The 22,674-nt window shown below is 36.9% G+C and overlaps 1 protein-coding gene across 8 annotated transcripts in view; it reads left to right on the forward strand.

The window, feature by feature from the left end:
- vav2 (vav 2 guanine nucleotide exchange factor) overlaps positions 1 to 22,674 on the forward strand; it is a 324,026-nt gene that overhangs the window by 294,106 nt on the left and 7,246 nt on the right. For all 8 annotated transcript variants that reach the window (XM_041811125.1, XM_041811131.1, XM_041811128.1 and 5 more), the window contains 6 exons: positions 1,999 to 2,126; positions 9,635 to 9,706; positions 9,915 to 9,976; positions 10,283 to 10,399; positions 10,971 to 11,058; positions 13,318 to 13,441. In XM_041811125.1, the coding sequence (XP_041667059.1) occupies positions 1,999 to 2,126; positions 9,635 to 9,706; positions 9,915 to 9,976; positions 10,283 to 10,399; positions 10,971 to 11,058; positions 13,318 to 13,441 (591 nt within the window). The remainder of the gene's footprint in view (positions 1 to 1,998; positions 2,127 to 9,634; positions 9,707 to 9,914; positions 9,977 to 10,282; positions 10,400 to 10,970; positions 11,059 to 13,317; positions 13,442 to 22,674) is intronic.

Consider the following 22,674-nt stretch of genomic DNA (forward strand, 5'->3'; position numbering starts at 1 on the left):
CCTAAGTCATATTTGAAGGTTTTCAGAAAAAAAGAAAAAAACACATATTTTGGTAAACACATAGGTTTTTTTTTTTTTTATTTTAAACTGTAGAAGTTCTACCTGATGTGTGAACTAGTTTCTTATAAAAGAAAATCTACAACAATGACTGCATAACAAATAAAAGTGACTTAATAGATAATAATTAATAGATGATTTAGGCATATAGTGATTCTGTCCTGTAACAAGCACTCTGATTGGCTCAAGATATAGGCAATGAAGCACAATGAATCAGGGAGTAGAATTTGGCAGATCTCACAATGTTGCCAAAAATAACTTAGGCTATTATACTATGATGCTAACAATATTTACTTAATTTAATTATTTAATATTTGTCACCTACTTCTGTGTTTAGCATTTTTAATTTTGACAGCTATTTTTGATTTAAGGCCTAGTCTTTAGATTAAATACCTTTTGGTTTAGTCACGTTTTCGTCATTTCTACCCTTTATAGTTTATGTCTACTTTTAGTTGACAAAAGCTCAGAACATTCAAGTCTAGTTTTAGTCCATAAAAGTCCTTAAATTTCAGTGTTAACTTTTAGTTCAAACATTTGTTCTCTTGCCTAAATCTAGTACAAAATCATGTTAGTGTGTTCTCTGCACTCTGTCAGATATGGGGTCCCTGCTTTCTATAGCTGTGAAGCAGAATAGCATCATTGTATTTTGACATTTTTACCCACAGTGGAGAAAATTTGTGGATTTTTAATGTCTGACAGAAAACTAAATTACATTTGTTTTAGTCATCTTGATGAAAACTAAACTTACTTTTACTTGGTTTTAGTCATCAAAGATCTATTTTTGGCTAGTCTTGGTCTTGTCTTTCTCATTGAAAAAAGGCTGTCGACAAACATTTTTTCTCATAGTTTTAGTTGACAAAATGAACAGCATTCAGACTTTTTTTAGACAACTATACTACAAATCGGTCACACGTTTTTTAAACTTATTTTTATTTTTATTTATAGTCTATTGTCAGTGTAGTTCCATGTCCTCAGCAAAATGAAATGAAGTCTTTTTAGCATCGAGTTAAGGAGAAATGTTGAAACATTTTGATTGTAGCTACAAACATATGAACATTTGATGATTGGTTATTCTGAACTGGTCCATTTCAAAGTTTTGTCAGGATGTTGTTTTAAAAATGTTGATTCCTTTTATCAATGACAGCACAGAATTATGCCTGCTATCCTAAAAACCTACCGTGTCTAGTTTGTCTTGTTATAAAGCATGAGCTATCATTTAGTTCTGTTACTTTTTTTTTTTTTTTAGCTAGACTTTATTCCACATTTTACTCTTGTTTTTAGGATTATTGATCAATTATATGATTATTTCTAGTTCTAGATTACATTTTTTGTGTAAAATAAGCACAAATCTAGATTGACTTGTATAATTATAAACTGGTACATGACCAATAGTAGTGGAGATAATCACAGGCTATGTCTGACTGATCTAATGTTATCACAACTAGCAGATAAAAGGGACAAAAAATATAGGAAAAAATATATCCAAAAAAGAAACAACTTGTGTTGTTAAGTGCACCTTAAAAACACAGTTTGTAAGAATACTGTGAATTCATATTAGCTAGGATTTAAAAAACAATGTAAAACAGAGCAAATTTTGTGTGTCTTTGTGTGTGTTCTGCTGATGTGCATGTTTATTTCTGAGTTCATGTTTTTAAATCTGTAAAGTAAAACTGACCTGTCACCCCATAATACCCCCGGTCATCTTTGACCCATGAAGACAACAAATGCAACACATTTTTAAAAAATACACATAATTTATTGTAAAGCTTGATCATGTTGGGAACTATCCATGTTATTTTTAGGCAACTCACTCAAAGAAACCCATATTTATATTGTAAAAACTTTTGAAAATGGGTCGAACATAATGTAAAGGTTAAACTTGTATGTTTCCTTTGCTGTGAACCTTCATAAAATACTCACTAATGCTCGATTGTCTTCCAGGTCCCAAGATGGTGGCAGTGAGGAACTACCATGGCACACCAGCAGCCCCTGGGAAGACGCCACTCTGTTTTCAAACCGGAGATTTTATCGAACTTCTGAAGGGAGATCCTGACACAACGTGGTGGGAGGTACAGTATCACTCCTCTATGAAACCATCTCCCACTTTTACAAGTAAATTTAGACTATTATTAAACCATAGGAGGTTAACTCTATACTCCAGCACAGTGAAGAGCCTGTTCATTTTTATGAAATGAACTTTAAAGTGCTAAGTTTCAGCTTAAAAAAGTTTTAAGTTGATTACATCGAAATGGGTGCACATAGTGGCACTCAGAGCCATTTTTACTCTGTGGGATGTGCATGAAAAAACTTATAACTTTTACATTCCAGCCTAACTCCATGGGCTATTTGATTATAAAGTTTGACTCTTCAAAATGCATCTTAACTCAGCTGCTGCACTACTGTATAATATGATGGAACTAAACTGCAGAAGTATCAGAAAATGTGAATACTGTGCCTGAAAAATGTATTTTTAATACTTGAGTGCACTTTATTACTTTCCACCACCATTATGCAACATTATTCAAAGACAATCCATTTTAAGTCAGTAGATGTAAAATAAAATGTAGGTCTGGTAAACGTCTGAATTGTTCCAAGTGCATCAAAGTAACTGAGCAGGAATGTGGTCACATCTACGAAGCAAAAAATAGCAGACATACTTAAAAGCTGAATATAGTCAGCCATGGAAAGCTACAGAAATATTTCAAATAATAATATGACAAAGTCTCTTCAATGGTCTCTTGTAACTCCTCCTCCATCTAATTTATCTGTTTTTGTCAAATCCTGTAAAAACACAAAAACTGGTTTAGTCCTTGTGCAGTGAAGTCCTTGAGGTTGCAAAGCAACAAGCAGACACATTAAGAAGTTAGTGACGAGTCACGTCAGACAGAACCAAACATTCTATCTCTATCTTTTGTCAGCAGTTATTCTAATGCTGTTATAGCTGTCATACTGATGAAAACATCAAGTATTATCTGGTTAATGTGTGGGTGTAATGATCCACCATTTGTCGCTGAATATGTCTGCAAAAACACAAAACAAAGAATTTATTGTCGCTGCTTACAGAGGGCTGGTAGATGAATTCTTGTTTTGTTTTTGCTGCTGTGATTCACAGCTATGATTCTAAGCGTACTCTCCTCCAGTACTATAACACCACATGTTGCATGTGTCTGAATAATTAAGTGTTTGAAACATGTCTTTGTATCTTTACATCTTATCTATAATTTTCATGTGGTAATTGGAATGGATTTGATGCAAGACAAATGTCAGACTTTGACAGTGAACTTCTGGCAGATCAATTAAAATGTAACCCCGTCAACCCCTCATCTGCACTTTAAAACTCAATTAGTAAACTTTACTTTAAAAAATCATACAAACCAATTGCCTTACAAAAATAATTCGAAATTTTTTACCTCAGTAAAGTAAACTAGGTATTGTGTGCTGCATTTGCAAAAGCCTTTTTGTGTTGCACACTTATGTTGAGTTTAAGATACTCTGTAAATAACACTTGATTAATTAAGTAAGATACAAATGACTTAGTGAAGAGTTCTAGTAATACCCATTTCATACTAGTAGGCAGTTCCAAGGAAAATAAACTACTTGTAGCAGGTACTTAGCTATTTTACATAAACTGTAAGGTCCACAGTGAACCAGGAAGTCCTCCTCCATCATGTTCAATATACCAGCCATTGGATATTGTGGTTGCTCCCCACAGGTGGGACTTCTCTGACTGAGTGAGTAACTTCACTCATGGTGCAAAAGTGTCCAAGACCCAAAAGTATTTTGGGAAATGTATACAGATTAAGGAATGATTTTTAAATCATTTGATACAATGACAAAAAGTTCTAAACTATTTTTTTACAACCTTTAACTGTTGGTCTTACAGTGCAGGACAGTTGTGTGATTACTCCAGTACAAGTCAGTGTAATTGGATGCATGGTTTCTTCTCTCTGCTACTTAAGCAGCATTTCGCAATGAAAGTGCCCAGGGCAATTTCACTTGGGATGCAATATGCTCTTTAGAGTACAGGAGGCCATATAATCGTGCTTTGGAAGTGGTAACTGAGTTTAATAGACATTAAAGGGTTTTATAATGCTTTTTTCCAGTTAACATACACATTGAAATATAATTTAATAAAGCCTAGAAAACAATGTGAAATTAAGTCAAATAATCATTTTTTCACACAATTTTTGTGATACATAAAAGCCAAAACAAATGATCACATTTTAACTGCAGTATATAATGAAGGTCAGTGTGCAGATCTTGCAGTTTGATGAGTTAGTCTGATATAAATTTGAATTAAACATCCAAGACAAACACAAGAATAGTTCAAAATGTCTTCTGTTCTGGCATGGATATGAACATCTAGGAATATGGAATTTAAATGTTATGCAACACATGGAAGAAAAGTTAATTTATATAGGATATAAATGAAATTTCATTTGCATTATTGGTGCTTATAAATACCAATTCACATGAGGTAAAATCATAGCAGAATGTTCTGAATTAACTGTTGGATGATGTCTTTAGTTTGGCAGATGTCTTTCTATAAATATTAAGCTCATATTTTGATTTGTGAGGTAATTTGGAGGGGGAATTGCATTTGTTGAAATAGACATAAAGGGAGAGATGACATTAAAACAAAGCCAGATTCCAGACAGTGCCAGCAATTAATTTGAGACTTCTCCACAAACAGCATCAAACTTCCCTTTGGAATCTGGTCTTGCTAAAATTGAATACGGTCACTTTTCAACCGCCCATAGAAGTTCCCTCTTTTATTTTTAATTGTGCTGCAATCCAGCACTAATTGATGCACATACTTTTTATGTTTCTGAATCTGAACTGAGCAGACACTTCTGCAACAGTCAGTCTTTTATATTTGAATAAAATAGTCCAAAACTACCATGCGTGTCTTAGGTGAGCATCAGTGAAGCTGTACCTGCAGACCCAGAGGAGCCTCTCCGGTGAATGAGGCTGGATGACAGGAGCTGTTACATACTGGCTCCGGGCATTTTGACACTCCTGCTGAGTCACTGACTCTTCTCCACTTTCAACTCCTTGCATCAGGCTAGCTTTCCTATAGTGACCCAGGGCATCCTTCTGAAACCATTAATCTAAACTCTCCTATTACTCTATCCCCTCTGTGGCCCGACAGTTCAATCTCTCCGTGCAATGTCGATGTGTATGCTGAGCTGAAGAATCAATCGCTTCAGGTAGCAGACCGTAAAGGCGTTTGAACTTAGGTCTGATACTGATGGGTGAACTTAACACAGTTCTTTTTCAATGCTGCTACAACATGTTACATCAGTGCGCAGTTTTCTATAAAATAATGTGCATGTAGTTTAAGCCTTACTTTATCGGATTTAAGTCGTATTTTCACACCCCAAGCCTTTCAAAATAAGCTGTATGCATTTATCATGAGTCCCAACCCGAGTGCAATCATGTGTTGCAAAATATGAATGACGTGTAAAATTGGATTTTACCTGGGTTTAATGCATCACGCCGCAGAGAAGTTTAGAAACTCTATCTTCTATGCTGACATAGGTCTTACACACAGTCTATTTCAAACAAACTCATATGCAGGGGTGGCTCTAGTGATCTGGAGGCCCAGGCAAAGACTTGAATTAGGCCTTTCCATTTAGCTGAGAGCACTCGTATGAACAAAAAGACTTATAAACATCCATTACCTTACCAGCTCATCATTACAACTCATTTCCACCTAAAAGAGTAACAGCACTCAAATGTATCACATCTTAAAGTCCCTGCAAGGTGATTAAAAAAAAAAAACATCATTATTTTAAGTTTGTTGTATGACAGGCCACTGTGTTAGGAACCACCTGGCCAAATTTTAGTCATGAAAACATCTCTAAGTTTATAAGATTAAGCTTCAAAATCATGATAAATGTGGCAGTAATATCTGCTCTAGGATGTTGTGGGCGTGTCGGTTGAATGAGCCGAAGCCACGCCCACTCAAAAGGAAAAACGATCCTCTCACATTAAAAAAAAATTGCTTCTGAACAGAGGGCAGCTGCCTGGCTCTGTGCCAGAGCAGAGAGACAGAAGTGAGGATTAAATGTACTGTTTTCTGGTACAAATCTCTCTATTACGATACTTTTAATGGCCCATTGGCCACCACGACTGATAGATTTGGGAGATTTACCCCACAGTGACAAAAAACACAGCATGTAACTGGCTGTTAATTTTCAATGAAGGCAATGACATTGGCTAACAATAGACTGTATTGAGATTAACTGCTCAGTGACTTTATATCATTGTAGCATTAGGGAGCAGGGTAACTCTCCATCAAGACTGGTGTCATCATGGGCTTATATATTTTTCCTGCTCAAATTACAAAAACCAAGCCAGGAAAGAGGTGAGCAACTTTCTAACAGCCTAAATCTAACATTCAGTCACACATAGATGTCAGTGTTTTCACATGTTTACAGCAACCTCATTCCAAGATATGTAGTGTGTTAAGACACAAAGTTTGGATTTCACTTTAAAAGGACTTTGATAGTTTTATCTGTTTAGGTTGTAACTTAAGAATACATCAGTACTGGTGTAGTATTAGTTTTTTTTTTCCCCACAAATAACATTTTTTCGGCCTATGCACACCATCTTACTAAAACATAATCTTCTATTTGCTTTGGTAAAAAAATATTTTAGGGCTTTTTGAGGGTCTAGGACCAACATGGGTAGCAGTTATCTTTCCCACAATAGCATGTATAATGTACTCAATAAAGTTGAGATAACAATTTAAACTCAGTTTAACTGTGTTAATTTTATTTAATATTAGGAGTACATGGTAGCTAGATTTGCCCACTACAATACACTCAAAAAAATTCATATACTCTTTATTTGAGCATAAGTGGTATCTCATTTGATTAATTTTTTACTCATTTGCTTTACACAGGAATGTTTCAGCTACTTTTTCTCCAATATGCTCAGGCCTTGATATCGTGGCAGGCCTGAGTGCCTCAGTGTAAGGAAAAGACAGACAAGTGAACTCAGAACTATGAGACTCCTCATTTTAGGTAGCCTGCAGTCAATGCAGTGCTGTGCCTGCACTGTTTATCTTCTGTTCTCTCTCCTCTCTGTTGTTATCCAACACCTACTATGTTTTTTCATCTGCAGCTGTCTGGCTGTCTAAATTGATGTTTGAATGGATCTCATGAAATAAAAAGAGGGCTAACCAATATTAAGACCTCTGATGGGATGAGTCAACACTTTATTTAGCTTCTAGCCCTCAGCGAGACTGGGGATTTTTATTTTCTTTCAAGGACAAGAGCGCTTCAACCTGGCACTCCTTTAACTGCTGTAACAAGTGTCCCCCCAACGAAGTGTAGAAGCAAAGTAGCTCTGAATGAGCAGAGAAGAGGGATGGGAGCAGGGAAGTTGGCAATCTGGCAGTAAATTTTCACTTTGCCTCGAATCCTCCACTAAGTTTAAATGCTTAGGTCTTACGCAAGTGCCCATTCAAACGGTGGCAACCTGTGAGGAATATTGCCTATGCTTGAGGCCCCTTCAGGCCAATCTTTGCCCAAAAGTGAAACCACCTATGCTCATGTGTTTTTTTCTCAGATGGAATTCACGTTTTTCCATAAACACAGAAGTCTTCCTCGAGAAAAATAATCTAGCCCTAGGAGATAAGGGTGCTCTCTGTGTTCCTTTTCCTCCATTTGTCTCAGTACTTTGGCATGCATCCTTGCCTGCCATTTTTATTGTTGAATTTATAATGCCACTTCTTATCCAGTGAACAGAATATCTGAATTTAATTTTGTGAAGGACCCTTCCTTAATTTAATCCAAGGGCAATTTACAATAGCACTGTAACTACAACAACTCAATATTTCATTTCAACTCAGTTTATTATGCTTTCATTATTTTAAAATCTGTTCATGTGTCTTCCATGCGTAAAGTATTTTTAAAAGTGCATTGTTTGAATCCAGGAATGCTGGAGCTCAGTTTCAGTTGGGGGTGCAGAGAGTTCTCTTGATGAGTTTCCTCTGACTATCAAAAAGGCATTTTGGCCCAGAAAACTGCCACTCACTGGACATTTCTCTCTTTCAGACCTGTCTCTGTTTTACCTGAAAATCCCAGGAGACCGGTTTCTGAAATGCTCAGACCAGCCTGTCTGGCACCAACAACCATGGCATGTTCAAAGTCACTGACAAAAACCTTTCCTTCCCATTCTGATGCTCAGTTTGAACTTCAGCACAAAGTCTTGACCTAGTCTGCATACCTAAATGTAAAGGTTGCTGCCAAATGAATGGCAGACTAAATATTTGCATTAATGAGCAGTTACAGGAGTATGACAGGTGATTTGGCATTTTCAGTAAATAAATTGTATAGGGGATCTAAAAGACTACTTTTGTTAAGTGTTATGATGGATGATTGCAAAGAGGAAAACTGAAAACTCATAACACCTGCATATACTGCAGAGTTGAGAGTACTACTTAACATTCTGCTGAATCTGAATGTTTTCTGTATTTTCGTAAATACACTTATATTTATGGAACCACACAACTTGATTTTTATGTTCTTCTCAAAGTGCCAATTTTAAAATGTTGATGACTTCATTCATCTTTGTTATACAACTTTAAAAATGAACAGTCTTTGCCTTTTCTAAGAGGCAGAAATGGAAATTACCGGTCATCATTGTGGTTGTTTCAAAAGGGTAAGGACACTTTGAGACCATTTGAATTTTTAAAATGATGCTGGCTTTCAAGGATGACTGTTTTTAGGTAAAACTCTCTTAGTTTTGCCCAAAAGGTGTTATTTTGTTGGCTATCTAAATATAAATTTGCATTAAAATTGCTTTAAAACAGTGCATTTAACTGCCTGATAAGCTATTTCAATACAGCATGTATTTGGATCTTTCTTAAGCCGGCCACACACTACAGGATTTTAAGCCCGATTTGAGGCAAGATTTGCCTCCCCCAACGATCGAGGTGGTGTATCCCGAGTGGAGCCTTGTCAGATCCATCGTAAATATGAAACATGTTTGATATTTAAGATTCTAGGTCATAGTGCCCCTAACCCACAACAACCAATGAGAACGAGCAGATGGGACAGCATCACCAGCTGGATCATATGCACTTTCACCGCAACCGTTAACAACAAATGTAACTTAATTCCAGCCAGGATTTCATCCTGAGTCTTTCACTTGTTTTAAAATCTTTGCTACACCTTTAACGCATGCCAGGGTCAGTCTGTTGTGGAGGGACAGCAAGAGGGTAATGACAGATATCACAGAGTTCGTTGGCAGGTCAGCAGGTGTGTGGTCTCCAGTGATCTGACAGTGTGGCTGAGCCATCTAGTGTATGCATTCAGAGGATTAAAGATAAAAAATGTTTAAAATTTTCCTGATGTCTTTGGTCTCCCAGATTTTTAAAATCATTTCAGATTTTATGATCGTCTAGAGTGTGGCCAGCCTTAATGGGGCTAAGCCCCGGATATTTAACTCTGGGACCCAGTGTTCTAAGCTGATGGTCTTAGTTGTCCCTGATTTTAGGCAGCACTCCCTGCATCCCTGTTCTGAGCTGCACAGTAAATTAACTTGCCTTTCTCTTATCTTGCAGGGAAAGCTGATACAAACACAAAAGAGTGGCTTCTTCCCCAGTTCATGTGTAAAACCTTATTTGGACCCTAAGGTATGTAAACCCATATAGATGTATAGTAGTCATGCATTTAAATGAAATCATTAGTGTTTGTGGTTTTTGAAAGCTTTCCAAAGCGCTCCCTCTTCTTTTCAGTTCACTTAATTACCTGTGTGGCTAAGACACAGCAATGTTCTACTTTTGAAGCATGCTTCCATTCTCTGTGTATAATGTAATTTTCTGTGTCTGTTATTTGTGGCAGCCATTCCAGTCATTATCAAGCAGGCAGTCCTCAAGAGAAGCAGACTACTATGGATATCCTTGGTATGACTTTTATGTGCTGAAGGTTCTAGATTTAGCATTATTTCATCCTCACGGTTTAAGGCTCTGTATGCTGCAGGCCTGTATTCAGATTTCATTTAAACTAAGCTTTATTCATGTGTAAAAGAGGAAAACTGCAAACTTCAGTGATAGTTGATTTAAAGTGAACTGACTCTTAAACATGACCTCAACCAAAAGATTAATTGCTGCATGGTTGTTTGATGTCAAGGCTTTTAAAAGCCTTGAATTTGTCACTTAATTATATCATGTTGTAGCTGAAGGTCACGTTTATTCTGCATTCCTTTGTAGGTTTGCAGGGAACATGGAGCGGCAGCAAGCAGACAACCTTTTAAAATCCCACAGCAGTGGGACCTACCTTATCAGAGAGAGGACGGCTGAGGCAGAGAGGTTCGCCATCAGCATCAAGTGAGTGCTTCACATCTTATGAGAGGGCGGGAAATCTCAAGGGGAAGGTATTTTATCCATATCTCACGGGAAATAAATATTCTCACAGGGTGCCCTAGTCAGCTTTTTCCTTGCATCTTTCAGCTACGGCTAATTACCGCTCAGTAATTGCTTTTTTTTTTTTTTTTTTTTTCAATCCTGTTTTTTGTGTGCATTTCCTCTGAGAGAAGGCATTCCCAGAGAGAAATATGCAAAGCTTTTACTGGAGCTGTCATGCAGTGATGAACAGGGAGAAATGCTTCTGCACATTTGTCTTCGAGCCTTTAAGGCAGGTGCAAATGAGCTTAAGGGACCAGCATTCAGAAGAAATATTAAAGAGGTCTGACTGTCAGATTTAACTTGTGAAAATGTGTTAGTCCTTCAGGTATAAATCTAAATATTTGATGTCGACAGCAGCTGAACACATCACCCCAAAGGCACATAAGTCTGGGAGCAAAAACAATGAGTAACATGAAGTGTTAAGGACACCGCTAACAAAAACAGACACAAACATTTCTTTTGTGTGATTTCTCTGTGATGTTTGTCTTTACAGGTTCAACGATGAGGTAAAACACATCAAAGTCATTGAAAAAGACAGCTGGATTCACATCACTGAGGCCAAGAAGTTTGAGAGTCTTCTGGTAAGTCCTACATGGAACTACAAACACAAAATCCCACAATAGTAATCAACCCCCTTAACACTATTACTGTTGACCTCCTCCCTGTTGACTCTGCTAACAGGCTAGAAATCAGCTGATAAGTTGTTTGTTAAACAGTGAAAACATGGGATGTATCTGAAATCACACAGTCATTCCTTACACCCTATTCATTATACTGAACTGTGTATAGCTATATGGTCTGCACATAAAAAGCACCACTACAAAATGACATTTTCACTATATTCGCAGCTACTTGATTCTGATTTAGCATGAATATCTTTTGGGTCACAGAGAAAAGTTAGCATTTGAAGCTCTAAATGGAACTGTACACTGCAATTATCAAAACTATTTTACATACAGTAACTGCGATCCCTACGCTCTACAAAAACAATGTTTTTACCACAGTTTAACAGATTTACCTGGTTTGGAGGCAATCAATATATCAAATTACTCAGTCCTTTTAGCGCCTTGTGTTTTCTACCCAGATGAAAGGAGACAAGAGTCTAGAGGAGTCTTACTGAACTACGAGACTAGCTGAGCCCCTTCTACATATATATATATATATATATATATATATATATATATATATATATATATATATATATCCATCCTTTGTTGTTGTTCTGTCTACATTTAAACAAACAAAGTATTTCCAAATGAAGAGCCATTTGGGAGCTACACAACCTGCTCAACTTAGCTTAGCCAAATGATCTGAGTCTCTTAAAAGAGATGAATTTCTTGTCACCAGAAGCAAGGCTGGATGGACTTCAGAGTTTAATATGCTAAACCAGTGCTTTTGAAACTTTTTTTTTCTTTTTTTTTTTTTTTTTGCCAAGGCACACGTAAGAACAAACCAAAATCTCAAGAGACACCATATCAGTGTTATAATCACCTCTTTAACATGGTTTACAGTATCTTCAGTCAATGTATGGTTGTATTAATGCATGGTTGAATTTACAAAACATAGCAACATAGGTGTCTCGCATCATTTGGGAAGAAATAAATTACACAGATGCATGCTAAAAAGAATTACATTTTGCAGCATTCATCTCAGCCCTTTCAGCCTCTATTCACAGTTGTTGATTGAAAAAAAAAAATCTGCTGGAGCAAATCCAAAACAGTTTGCACCTGTTTGCACCTAATTATCCTAAATATGTGCACTTGTAACAAATTTAGTGGAATATGTTTAGTTTTCTAAAAGGTTGTACAATTTTTTCAATACTTTCTGACATTGCAAGTGCTAAAGCAATCTTATCATCAATGGTAATCTTACTCATTGATAGTTTTGAAAAAATGCCTTTCAAATACATGTAGAAGTATCCTTAGTTTGCGCATAGTAATTGTAATTGTGCATGGTTGTACAAACTCCCACGGCATACCTAGACTTGCCATGCCTTGCCACACCATTTGAGACTGTGCTAAACCATGGCAAAACTGTACTGGACCAAACCACTTTGTGTAAATGGACCATGCACGAGCATTGTGACACAATGCTCTTCCAAGCCTTAAACAAAGCCGTATTTAATTCCTGCCTGATACCATTTCTCTGTGAGTTTTATTTTATTTTATTTTATTTTTTGACTGAATATTTCACTACTTTCAGGACACAAAAAGGGCCCAAGAAAATTTTTATTTTCACACTTTGAATGCTTGGCATAGTTGTAAACAGCTCCAAAAATGGCCTTTTAGTAGCATTTCTCGATGCAGAAATCACTACTTGCCCCCCATCAGGAGATCTCTGCTGCTGCATGATGTCATCTGCAAAGAACCTGTAGAGTGCACTATATAAAGATTTTGGACACAGCCAAGGACAACTTCACTTCATTTTACTACTTAGCCTATCCTTTATTTATGGTGCAAATGAGATGAATGCCATACTTCAAACTAACATTGATGACTGGAGGCAGACAACATTGCACTTAGTATTAAGGCTGTTTAACTGCTGGGTCAAAGCCCAGCATGGGGACTGTAGAGCATGTTCCGAACACCTAGTCCTGTCTGGTCCTATTGTGGCGTGTACATGCAAGAATAAATCTGTCTCCAACCGCATTATCTCCGAATGTAAGTCTGACCTTAAGAGATTAAATTAAGTACATTTTCAGTCAGACTAACATGTTTTCATGCATTTTAAAACTGCAATTTTAGTTCAGACAAACAATTAGTCTTTTTGTCACTGCATGTACTGAGTGTTAAACCACACAGTCATATTTCAAATTTTTTATGTGCTGATATTTCTAACAGGAGCTGGTTGAGTACTATCAGTCACATTCACTGAAAGAAAGCTTCAAGCTGTTAGATACCACACTGCGATACCCCTACAAGTCGAGAGAACGTTCGCTTACACGGGCCAGTACACGCTCACCAGGTAAGAACACGACTTACCCAGCACTTCACTTTCAACATGTAGTTATTGTGATTAAGAGACTGAGAAATTAAGAATGCGTCAGCAAACTTGGCCATTGGAGCTGCTTCTTTCTAAATTCTTGCTCTGATGCTTTTTTTAACTTTGCATGCAAAAAAATTCTGCTTGTCATTTTAAATCATTTTCCCTACAGCAATGAGCAGCCAAGTAAAGATAGCTGATGAGTTAATAGATGAGAACAGCCAAGTGTCACTTCCTGCTCGCCTAAGTGACCACATACCCATTTTGGTGTAAAGAAGTCCTGTGTCAGTTGTGGTAGTAGACTGAAAAAAACTAATCACAATTAGAGCTCAAGCCAGGACGAAAAGTTCAAACCTATCCCTACATGAGCCTGTGCAAATTTGACTGTATTAAAGTCTAAACTTCAACCCTGAACTGTTTTAATGTCAGATATCTGTTCGGCTGAGGTCTAAATGAACCAAACATGTATAGCAGACATGACCTTTTTGATGTTTGTGATAAAAAGGGGAGAGAGGATGACGAGTGGATGCAAAACTGCCTGAACATGTGAGGCTTTTGGAGATTTTAAGTCAATTGTGATGCTGGTCTACTCTGTGGGAAGTTGTTGCAGATAGAATAAACAAATACTCAAAAATCTAGGCTAATGTGTCATTGCCTGGCAGGACGTTCTTGACTCCCCTTGAGCCTGACTAGGCCTGGGCATGAGGGTCGGGATGGGGATCTTGGCCCATCTCAGCCCCAGGCTGTGGGCCATGTTGTGCTGGCCTAAGGCCCTGGGCAGTAAATCTGACCTCTAGTAGCAACGACACTAAAAACTAGTTTATGGCATTTTGTACGCCAGTGATTTAGAACATAATTCATGCCTCTTTCCCCACAAATGAATAAAGGGCTAAAAAGATGAACTCTGTAGCTTTGGGCTGACAGTAGAGAGGATGAAGGGGTAAACTTTGGGACCAGTGTCGTCTCACTGTTGATGGCTGTGTGTAATAGCAGGAGCTATAGTCTGTCTGCCTCTATTACTAGATACTTCATAAATTCTCTGATACTAGTTGGAGCCCAAGTACCGACCTCAGTAAGAGAATTTTATTGAAATGCAAGTCTTTGTTGTATTTGTTTTTATTATTTTTCTGTCAAAAGAACAGCTAATTACATTTTTCTAATCTTGTTTTATGAATATGTTGACAAAAAAAAAATTTCCAAGGCCTCTTACTAATAAATAATGAGAAAGACAAATGTTACATAACACCTTTGTGTCCTTGTCTCATATCTTTCCCATGTTAATTCAAGTTGTGTATGAATGTTTAATTCAATTTTATGTTTAAAGTCATATACATGAAATGTTTTTATAACAACTGTGCTACATTTTATTGTATGATTTCCTAAAACAAGGGCTAAAACTCAGTGGTGTATTGGTAAATGTGCTGGTATATTTTCTCAAAGTGACACAGGTAACAGAGTAAGGTTTGTGATATTGGAGGTGCAGTGAGGTTGCACCCCATATGAGGAGGCGATTGTTTTTCAAGGGGCAGTCCAGGTTTGAGTGTGACCTTTGGTTCCTCTCTATCTTGTCACTTTCCACTCTTTCTCCTTGAATTCTGACATTATCCACTACCTTATCCAGACAAAGACTAAAAAGTCCAAAATCACATCTTTCTGAAAAAAAGAGCATGTGATTTTATATATGACACCTTTGGTCACAAGATGAGGTCATTGGTCCAGTTTAATGGAGGCAGACAGTATAGACATTTATGTAAACCTGTAACATATTGATGTTATGATGCCAGTTCCAGTTCAGGGAAGTCAAAATATGTTTTTCTTTTTATTCTCTGGCCATGGGATGTTCGCTTTTTGAAATCATCCATTATCCGGCTTTTTCCATTTATCAGTGTTCATTCTTCCACAGGTTTTTGTTTTGTTTTGAATTGGAAGTTGAGCTGAACAACATTTTCTTTAAGTATTACAATGGGCATCTCATTCTTGTGCTTCCTCGTCAGCAAGGTCAGTATGTTACAGGGCTTAACAAATTTATTAGACCACCTGTCATATTTGTCTCAGAGACCATCCAGCATCATGAAGTGCCTTAATGCAGACTCTTTCATTTTCATTGAGCTCTCCACGTTTTACCATTTTGAACAGGAATGAGGAATTTCAAACTGATTTTTTTTTTTTGTAAATCAGTAAATTTGAAAATTCATGGATAACAATAATAATTATATTATAGCATTAAAAATATCATTTTGGTTAAAGAGCTTCTACATATTGGTGTATTAACCATTGCAGAAACATAAAAAATGATTTTGGTAATTACCAATGCTGTTAATTTAAGGCAGCTGTGGCATAAACCTTACTTTTGGTGGTGGTCTAATACATTTTTTAAGCACTGTATGTATGAGCTCTTAAATCATTCTAAATTTCACATTCAATTACAGTGAAAAGCTCTCATCTACAGTGCCTATAAAAAGTATTCAACCCCTTGGATGTTTTCCCTTTTGGTGATTTTATAAGTGAATCATGGTCAATAGGCTTTGGCTTTGTCTCCCAAAAAATACTTAAAACTCTATGATGTCAAAGTTAAAACCGATTTCTACAAAGTAATGCCAATTAAATAGAAATATGTAATGGAAAATTAGTGACTGCATGAATATTCACCTCTTTCAAGTCAGTAATTAGTAGATGCACCTTTGGCTGCAATCACAGTACCTTTAAATAAAGGTCTCAGTAGCTTTTACTGTACGCTTTGGGTCATTGTCTTGCAGGAAAATAAATCTTCAGTAAGACTTTCCTCCAAGATTTTCCTGTGATTTTCCTCATTCATTTTACCCTCTTCCTTTACAAGCCTTCCGGGCTGAGAAGCATCCCCACAGCATGATGCTGCCACCACCTAGCTTCACAGTGGAGATGATGTGTTTGTGGTGATGTGCAGTGTTTGGTGTTGACGAAACATGGCATCTTGTCTGATGGCCAAAAAGCACCATTTTGAGGAACTAAAGAACTTTCTTCCACTTGACCATGGAATCTCCCATGTGCCTTTTGGTGATTTGTAATCAAGATCTAATACGAGGTCCTCTTTAACAGTGGCTTTCTCTTTGCCACTCATCATAATTAATTATTTTTATTTATTTTTTTTGTCCAAAACAAAGCCAAATTGTATTGGCCATGATTGATTAATAAAAACAGTTAAAGGGTAAAACATCCAAGTGGGTGAATTCTTTTTATAGGCACTGTCAGCTCATGAGTTTTGGATATTTTCCAGGACTATTTAAATTTCAATCACAGATAGAAATGGGTGTAATGAGATAAGTCCTCTAGACAGGGGAAGAAGCTCATTAACTGTGAGAAAATCCTGAGCTTAACTGTCCCTCAGAATGAAAGAAGTCTCAGAAAAGTGAACACTTGGACATAAATCATAACTATATTATTAGAAACCATGAGTGAGAGATATTATTGATGTGTATTTTAGTCTATTATTTTGTCTCATCTCTTGGGGAGGCTTTGAGGCCCTCTTAGGCACTGGGCACTGTAATGATTACCCTGATCTGCCTATACTACAGCCAGTCAATAGGGTGCACCTAAAATATTTGGCTTTACATTAGGGCAGCTGCAGATCCACCGTTTTATACGCTGTATAGTTAAGCATTTGATTTTCCCTAGTGTGGTGTTCAAGGTCTGTCCAGCTAGTAGGGGAGACCCAGAATCCACTGGAGGACTCTCATATCCAAACAGGCCTTTGGAAACCTCAGATAACCCCGGAAAGAGCTGGATGGCAAAAGATGTATGGACCTTCTTCGTTTGTCCTCTGCCATTGTGAGCGGGAAAGATTTAAGCAGTGCAAAATGGATGGAGATATTTCCCAGCCACTTGCAGCTGCCAGCTTCTATGAATCACTGTGATACAAATTTGACTTTGAAGGGACATTATAATGTGCAGGTCCAGGAATCAGTTTGAATCCCTTGTCATTTTGGCTGTGGATATCACAAAGAATGCTAAAATGAATGTGACAGACTACCTCCATATGTCTTCGTCTTCACTGGTGCTTTCCCCATCCCCAGGCCAGTGACTGTCCCGACTCTTAGAGTGAGGAATGGAGGAAACCCAGAGGGGAGCAGGACAAATGGAGAAAGGAACTAACAGTTTGAAATATTGTGGATCTAGTGACAAAAAGAGAAAGGAAAAAGTGAGAGAGTTTGTCAGCTAAGTCAGTGGCCCGTGCTCTGGCTGTCCGAACTGGCAGCCCTCTCAACCCATTACACTGTGTCAATACTGGCTCAGGCCTGCCTTTGTTCCATATGCAGGAAGAACTGGCCACTGCATGCAGATTGTTTCCCTTCTGTTTTGGCTGAACTGAATGGAGAAAATAGTGTGTTTTGCTGCCGCTTGTGTGCTCTAATTCTTTCTCTGATTGTGTTTGTCAAGGGCACAGTTTATGCATTTTTATGGTTGCAGGCAGGGGTGGACAGGAGGAATAATTCAGGTCTGGAATTATGAACCAATCTCATGTAATGTTGTAGAAACTTCTAGTACGGATGACTCTGTTAGTCTTTATCACAGACCTGAATCGCCTCTGTTTTAATACATTAGCAAGACTCTGCAGGATGCATTTTCATTAGCTCATGCTATTTTTGACATGTTAAAACCCCCTGCCTTCAATTCAATATGATCGCTCTGTTCCACTCATTACCACTAAGACTTAATTCATCCAAACAGTGTAGCCTTCAAGCTGTTTGTCTCATTGTTATTAGCCAGACTTTCTAGCTCGCCATGCTGGTATGTGTAGACCAACCTGGTCCCTTCCTGGCAAACACCTCATCTATTTTTAAGCATTTCACTGCGTCTTACCAAGTCTTCTCTCTTTCGTAGTCTCTCCCTCTCTGCTCCACCTTTCAACTGTAATGCTATTATCTCAGAAGCAGCAGGTCAGCGGTCAATGCACATCACAAAGGATGTCGTGTTTTTTTCAGACAGTGGCCAGGTCACTATGGGGACCTGCTAAGTACAATAGACCACCTGTGAGAGTCACAGTCACATAAGCATGTGTATTCAGAAAGGTGTATTCACTTTTTCTCAATGACCTCTGAACAAACTCAGACCACTTCGAAATATCCTCACCTCGACAATCCATTCTGCAATACACAGGTGTGCAGGGAAGCTTTTAGTTAGACAAAGGAAAACTGTGTAAAGCAATTAGGATTACACAATGTATAATCACACGGTTTATTCAGGGGCTGATGAAAGCCACTACCAATCACAAAGCTTGATTAAAAGCTATTGAGACCAAGCCCAATTAGGACCTGCTCGCAACAAAGGAATAAACAGCTCATTGTGCTTCATTAACTTTGTATTTTGTGAAGGTTTTCTCATGTATCTTTTGTGTTGTAGCATACAACATGAAACTGTGCTAAGCTTCTTTTAGAAAGGGTTAATGTGAGCCTTAAAGTGGACAGATGGAAGAATGTAAAAACTGAGGTTCAGCTGCAGAGATTTGTCCCAACAAACTGTTGGGATTGAAGCTAATGTAAGCAAAGCCTTCATTTGTTAGATTTTAGCAAGGGCCGGTTGTTCAAATGTTTTCCAGCACAATTAAAGGGATGAGATAGGATTTAATTTGAAACTGAGGAAAAGAAAATCAATGATTACATATTTAGATAGGATAAAGTTATCCAATTTAGGTTTTAATCTGGATAAAACATCCAGGTTTTGTTGTTCAACACTTTGAGTGGGATTAGAATTACTTTGATTCAAGATTAAAGATAACTCTGATTTAAGCAGAGTGCAGATTTGTACCAGATTCCAGGAAAATTTGGCCAACTTTTAAATGCTAGAACAGCACAGTGATTTTACTTGATAGTTGATATTTAAAGACATTTTCAGTGTATTATTTGCACATAAATTCTGTTTTGCTTCAATTATAAATTATCCTAGCTCTAAAAGTAAGGAAATTTATGTTGGGTACATTTTTTGGTCTTACAATGTTTCTTGGTAATAAATCTTATACCGTTAGGAAGCCTGTTTATTTCCCTTTTAGATGGTGCTCCATTTATAAGGAGCATGCATTTGTGGGATGAGCAGCAGAGCTGAGTATGGGGATAATAAACAGGTTTTCAATGGTTTAAGATTTATTTCAAAAAAAGCATTGTTACAACATGGAAATAATCTACCAAACATTAATTTCCTTACTCTTTTTGTGAAGTTCAGATCAGCCACATGTTAGGATTGTAAAACAAGGAAGGTTTTGTCCCATGATGAGTCACTAAAAAGCATCATTATGTTCCATTAAACATCAAATTTAAAGCAGATTTTGCAGTCAGTTTAGATTGGCACCCCTGTGGACAGAGGTCAAACACAAAACTCCCCATATAGGACTGGTCTAATCCGGATTTGCTATAAAAGTCTGTGCCTGGATCAGGGTGATCTTGCCCAGATTCTCTTTGAACAACTGAAATAAGAGAGCCGGGTGTTGCTTCTGGGATTTGAGATACATGATCAGCTTGGCCCAGAGGATTTAAACCAAAGTCTCAGTATTTCCCTTGCAACTTTGTAGTTTTACCACTATAAACTAAACATACAAACACAGGATACAGAGCACCTCCACTCTCTTACACTGCTGGCCCAAATAAATTGAATAACAATGACAACAAATTAAAAACTAAATAGTAGCTAAACTATCCAAAATAGATTTATGTAAGATTTTCAGTACAAAATAAATCCTTAAGATTAAAAAAATATAAGAATATAAGAATATAAGAATAAATAATACATTTACTTTGTTTGCCATAATTTTTCTTTGACGTGTACATATCTTGTGTGGCGTTTCTGTTGCTATGCCTAGAGCTTTTCATAACATACTTAATGCCTGATTAACATAGGTGCTTTATACCTGTTCAACAAAGAATGATTTGCAACCTGAATAGCTGTGCGTCATGACTCCAGACAGTGTAAAGCTGCTGACAGCCTGTGGTTAAATTAATAATAGAATTTTTAAAATGCATTACTATAGGGTACATGAATGATCAGGAATTAATGCATTGATTCATGCATTAAAAAAATTATGAATTAATGCATAATTAATGATAAACTGTCAGTGATGTAAATGTATTAATTGGATCTCATGCCTTGCTTATTACATTCTTTATTTCTTAATCACTTATTTTTTTTGTAAATTTGTTGTATTATTTAAGTGTTTGAACCACCATGACTTATTAATGACATAGTTAATAGTAAGTTTATATTTATGTATATATTTAACCTTTATTTAAATGGTTTCATCCTGTTGAGTTTAGAGATCTCTTTTGTAATGGACACCTGACCAGCCATGGCAGCAACGCAGTTTTAAAAATCAGAAACGGTCAGACTTGCACAGCTGACAGTAAACAATGAACACAATGATGAAAAAATATCCTTGTGTAGAGTTTTTGCCTGGGGTTTAAAGACATTCAGGGTCATCAAGTTTTGTGGTTTAAATTCGGTCTGCTCAAACCGTTTAAACCAGTGGTTCCCAACGTTTTTTCCTTAGGGACCTCAGCTTCATTTCTAAGAAAAGCTAAGCCCCCCCAGAACCTACTTGGAAAATTCAACACCAATTTAAAATGATTTCATTGACAAAATCGCAACACAATAGGCCTACGTATACTTGTTCTTGCCAATAGATCTATGTATAAACTATCCATTACTATGACAGTGTAGAAGGGCCACCCAATAAGATATAAACAGTATCTGTTAATTTTTGAGAAAAAAAAAAAATTAAGTGTAGAAAGTCGTTGATTTACGGAAAAAAATATTTTTTTCTACTTTAAAAGTTGTATATTTAAATGAACAAAAAATTAACATTTTTGAGATCATAACGTCGAAAATGGCCAACTGTGTGGAAGAAAATCATACCAGATTAATCTTTTCTCTGCAGAAGTCCTGCGATTGAGAGCCTAATCAAATGATACATCTTACTGGGACTGTTAAAAAAGGAAATATTTGTGATTTCTAGTCCAGAATTATCAGAGTATCATTATCATCCTGGCTTGGAAGAGACATTCTTTAATCTTGGGTTGGCTTACCACTGCTTTTAGTTTGGTGATTTTCAATGTTGGAAATTCATGACTTAAAAACTCGAAAGTTTTTTTTTTTCTCTTAAATTTAAAACTTCTTAAACTCAGACATTTGAAATTTACTTCTTGGAATTACATGACTTTATAACCTCATATCTTTTCTTTTTACTCAATATTTTTTTTTCCTTTTCAAAAATCAAAGGATCCTCTTTTTTTTTTGCTGTTGTTGATGATTTAGAAAAGATACGTACAATCCATTTAGAAAAATAAAAGCCCCCCCAAGGGGCACCTGGACCCCAGGTTGGGAACCACTGGTTCTTTACTGGTCTTGCATCATGACCCATTGCCATCTCTTGAAACTAATTTCTTAAATTCAAGAGATAAATGTTTTTAATTGAAAATGGGCTGGTGTGGAGATGGAATAACAGATTTGACAAACAGAGACATAACCTTCAAAATAAAAGACGTTTTGCTGCAGATTTTTCCCAAGCGTGCGTCCACAAACCCCTTAAAATGCTGTGCAATCCACTTTTTGTTTCTGACCCACGAATTTAAATCAAATTGTTTCAACCATTTTAGGTAACACTTTATTACCTCCGCCAAGGAGGTTATGTGATCGGGAGAGTTTGTTTGTTAGTTTGTTAGCAACATAACTCAAAAAGTTATGGAAGGATTTTGATGAAATTTTCAGAAAATGTCAGAAATGGCATAAAAAAGAACTGATTAGATTTAAGGAGTGATCCGGACCACCGTCTGGATCCAGGAATTTTTGACAGGATACTTTACTATAGGGAGATAGGGCTAATGGCAGAGGTCTGCGCGGAGTGCTTTTCTAGTTGTTATGTTTTTTTATTTAATCAATAATGACAATAATAATAATTATAGTGATAGTATGTTTAGACAAACCTCTCTCAGCCAGCCAATATTTTTTGTTTCTGTATGTGTATTTCATTGGACTGCAGCAAGGTTGACAACAGTCAAACTGGTGTTAGATAGTCAGTACCTTGAGGTCATAAAAGCTACTAAAGTTGTCCAGTCAGCAAAAGTAGCTCTAATAAATTCTCACACATCCAGACCCTGTATGAGTGTAAACCAAAGATCCTGGCTTCACTTTCAGATTAGGATCACATGATGAGTTATCTTTACTGACAAAACAGATCAGCAGATTGTTCAGCTCCT

Source organism: Cheilinus undulatus, linkage group 17 (genome assembly GCF_018320785.1).
Source record: "Cheilinus undulatus linkage group 17, ASM1832078v1, whole genome shotgun sequence".
NCBI classification, from domain to species: Eukaryota; Metazoa; Chordata; class Actinopteri; order Labriformes; family Labridae; genus Cheilinus; species Cheilinus undulatus.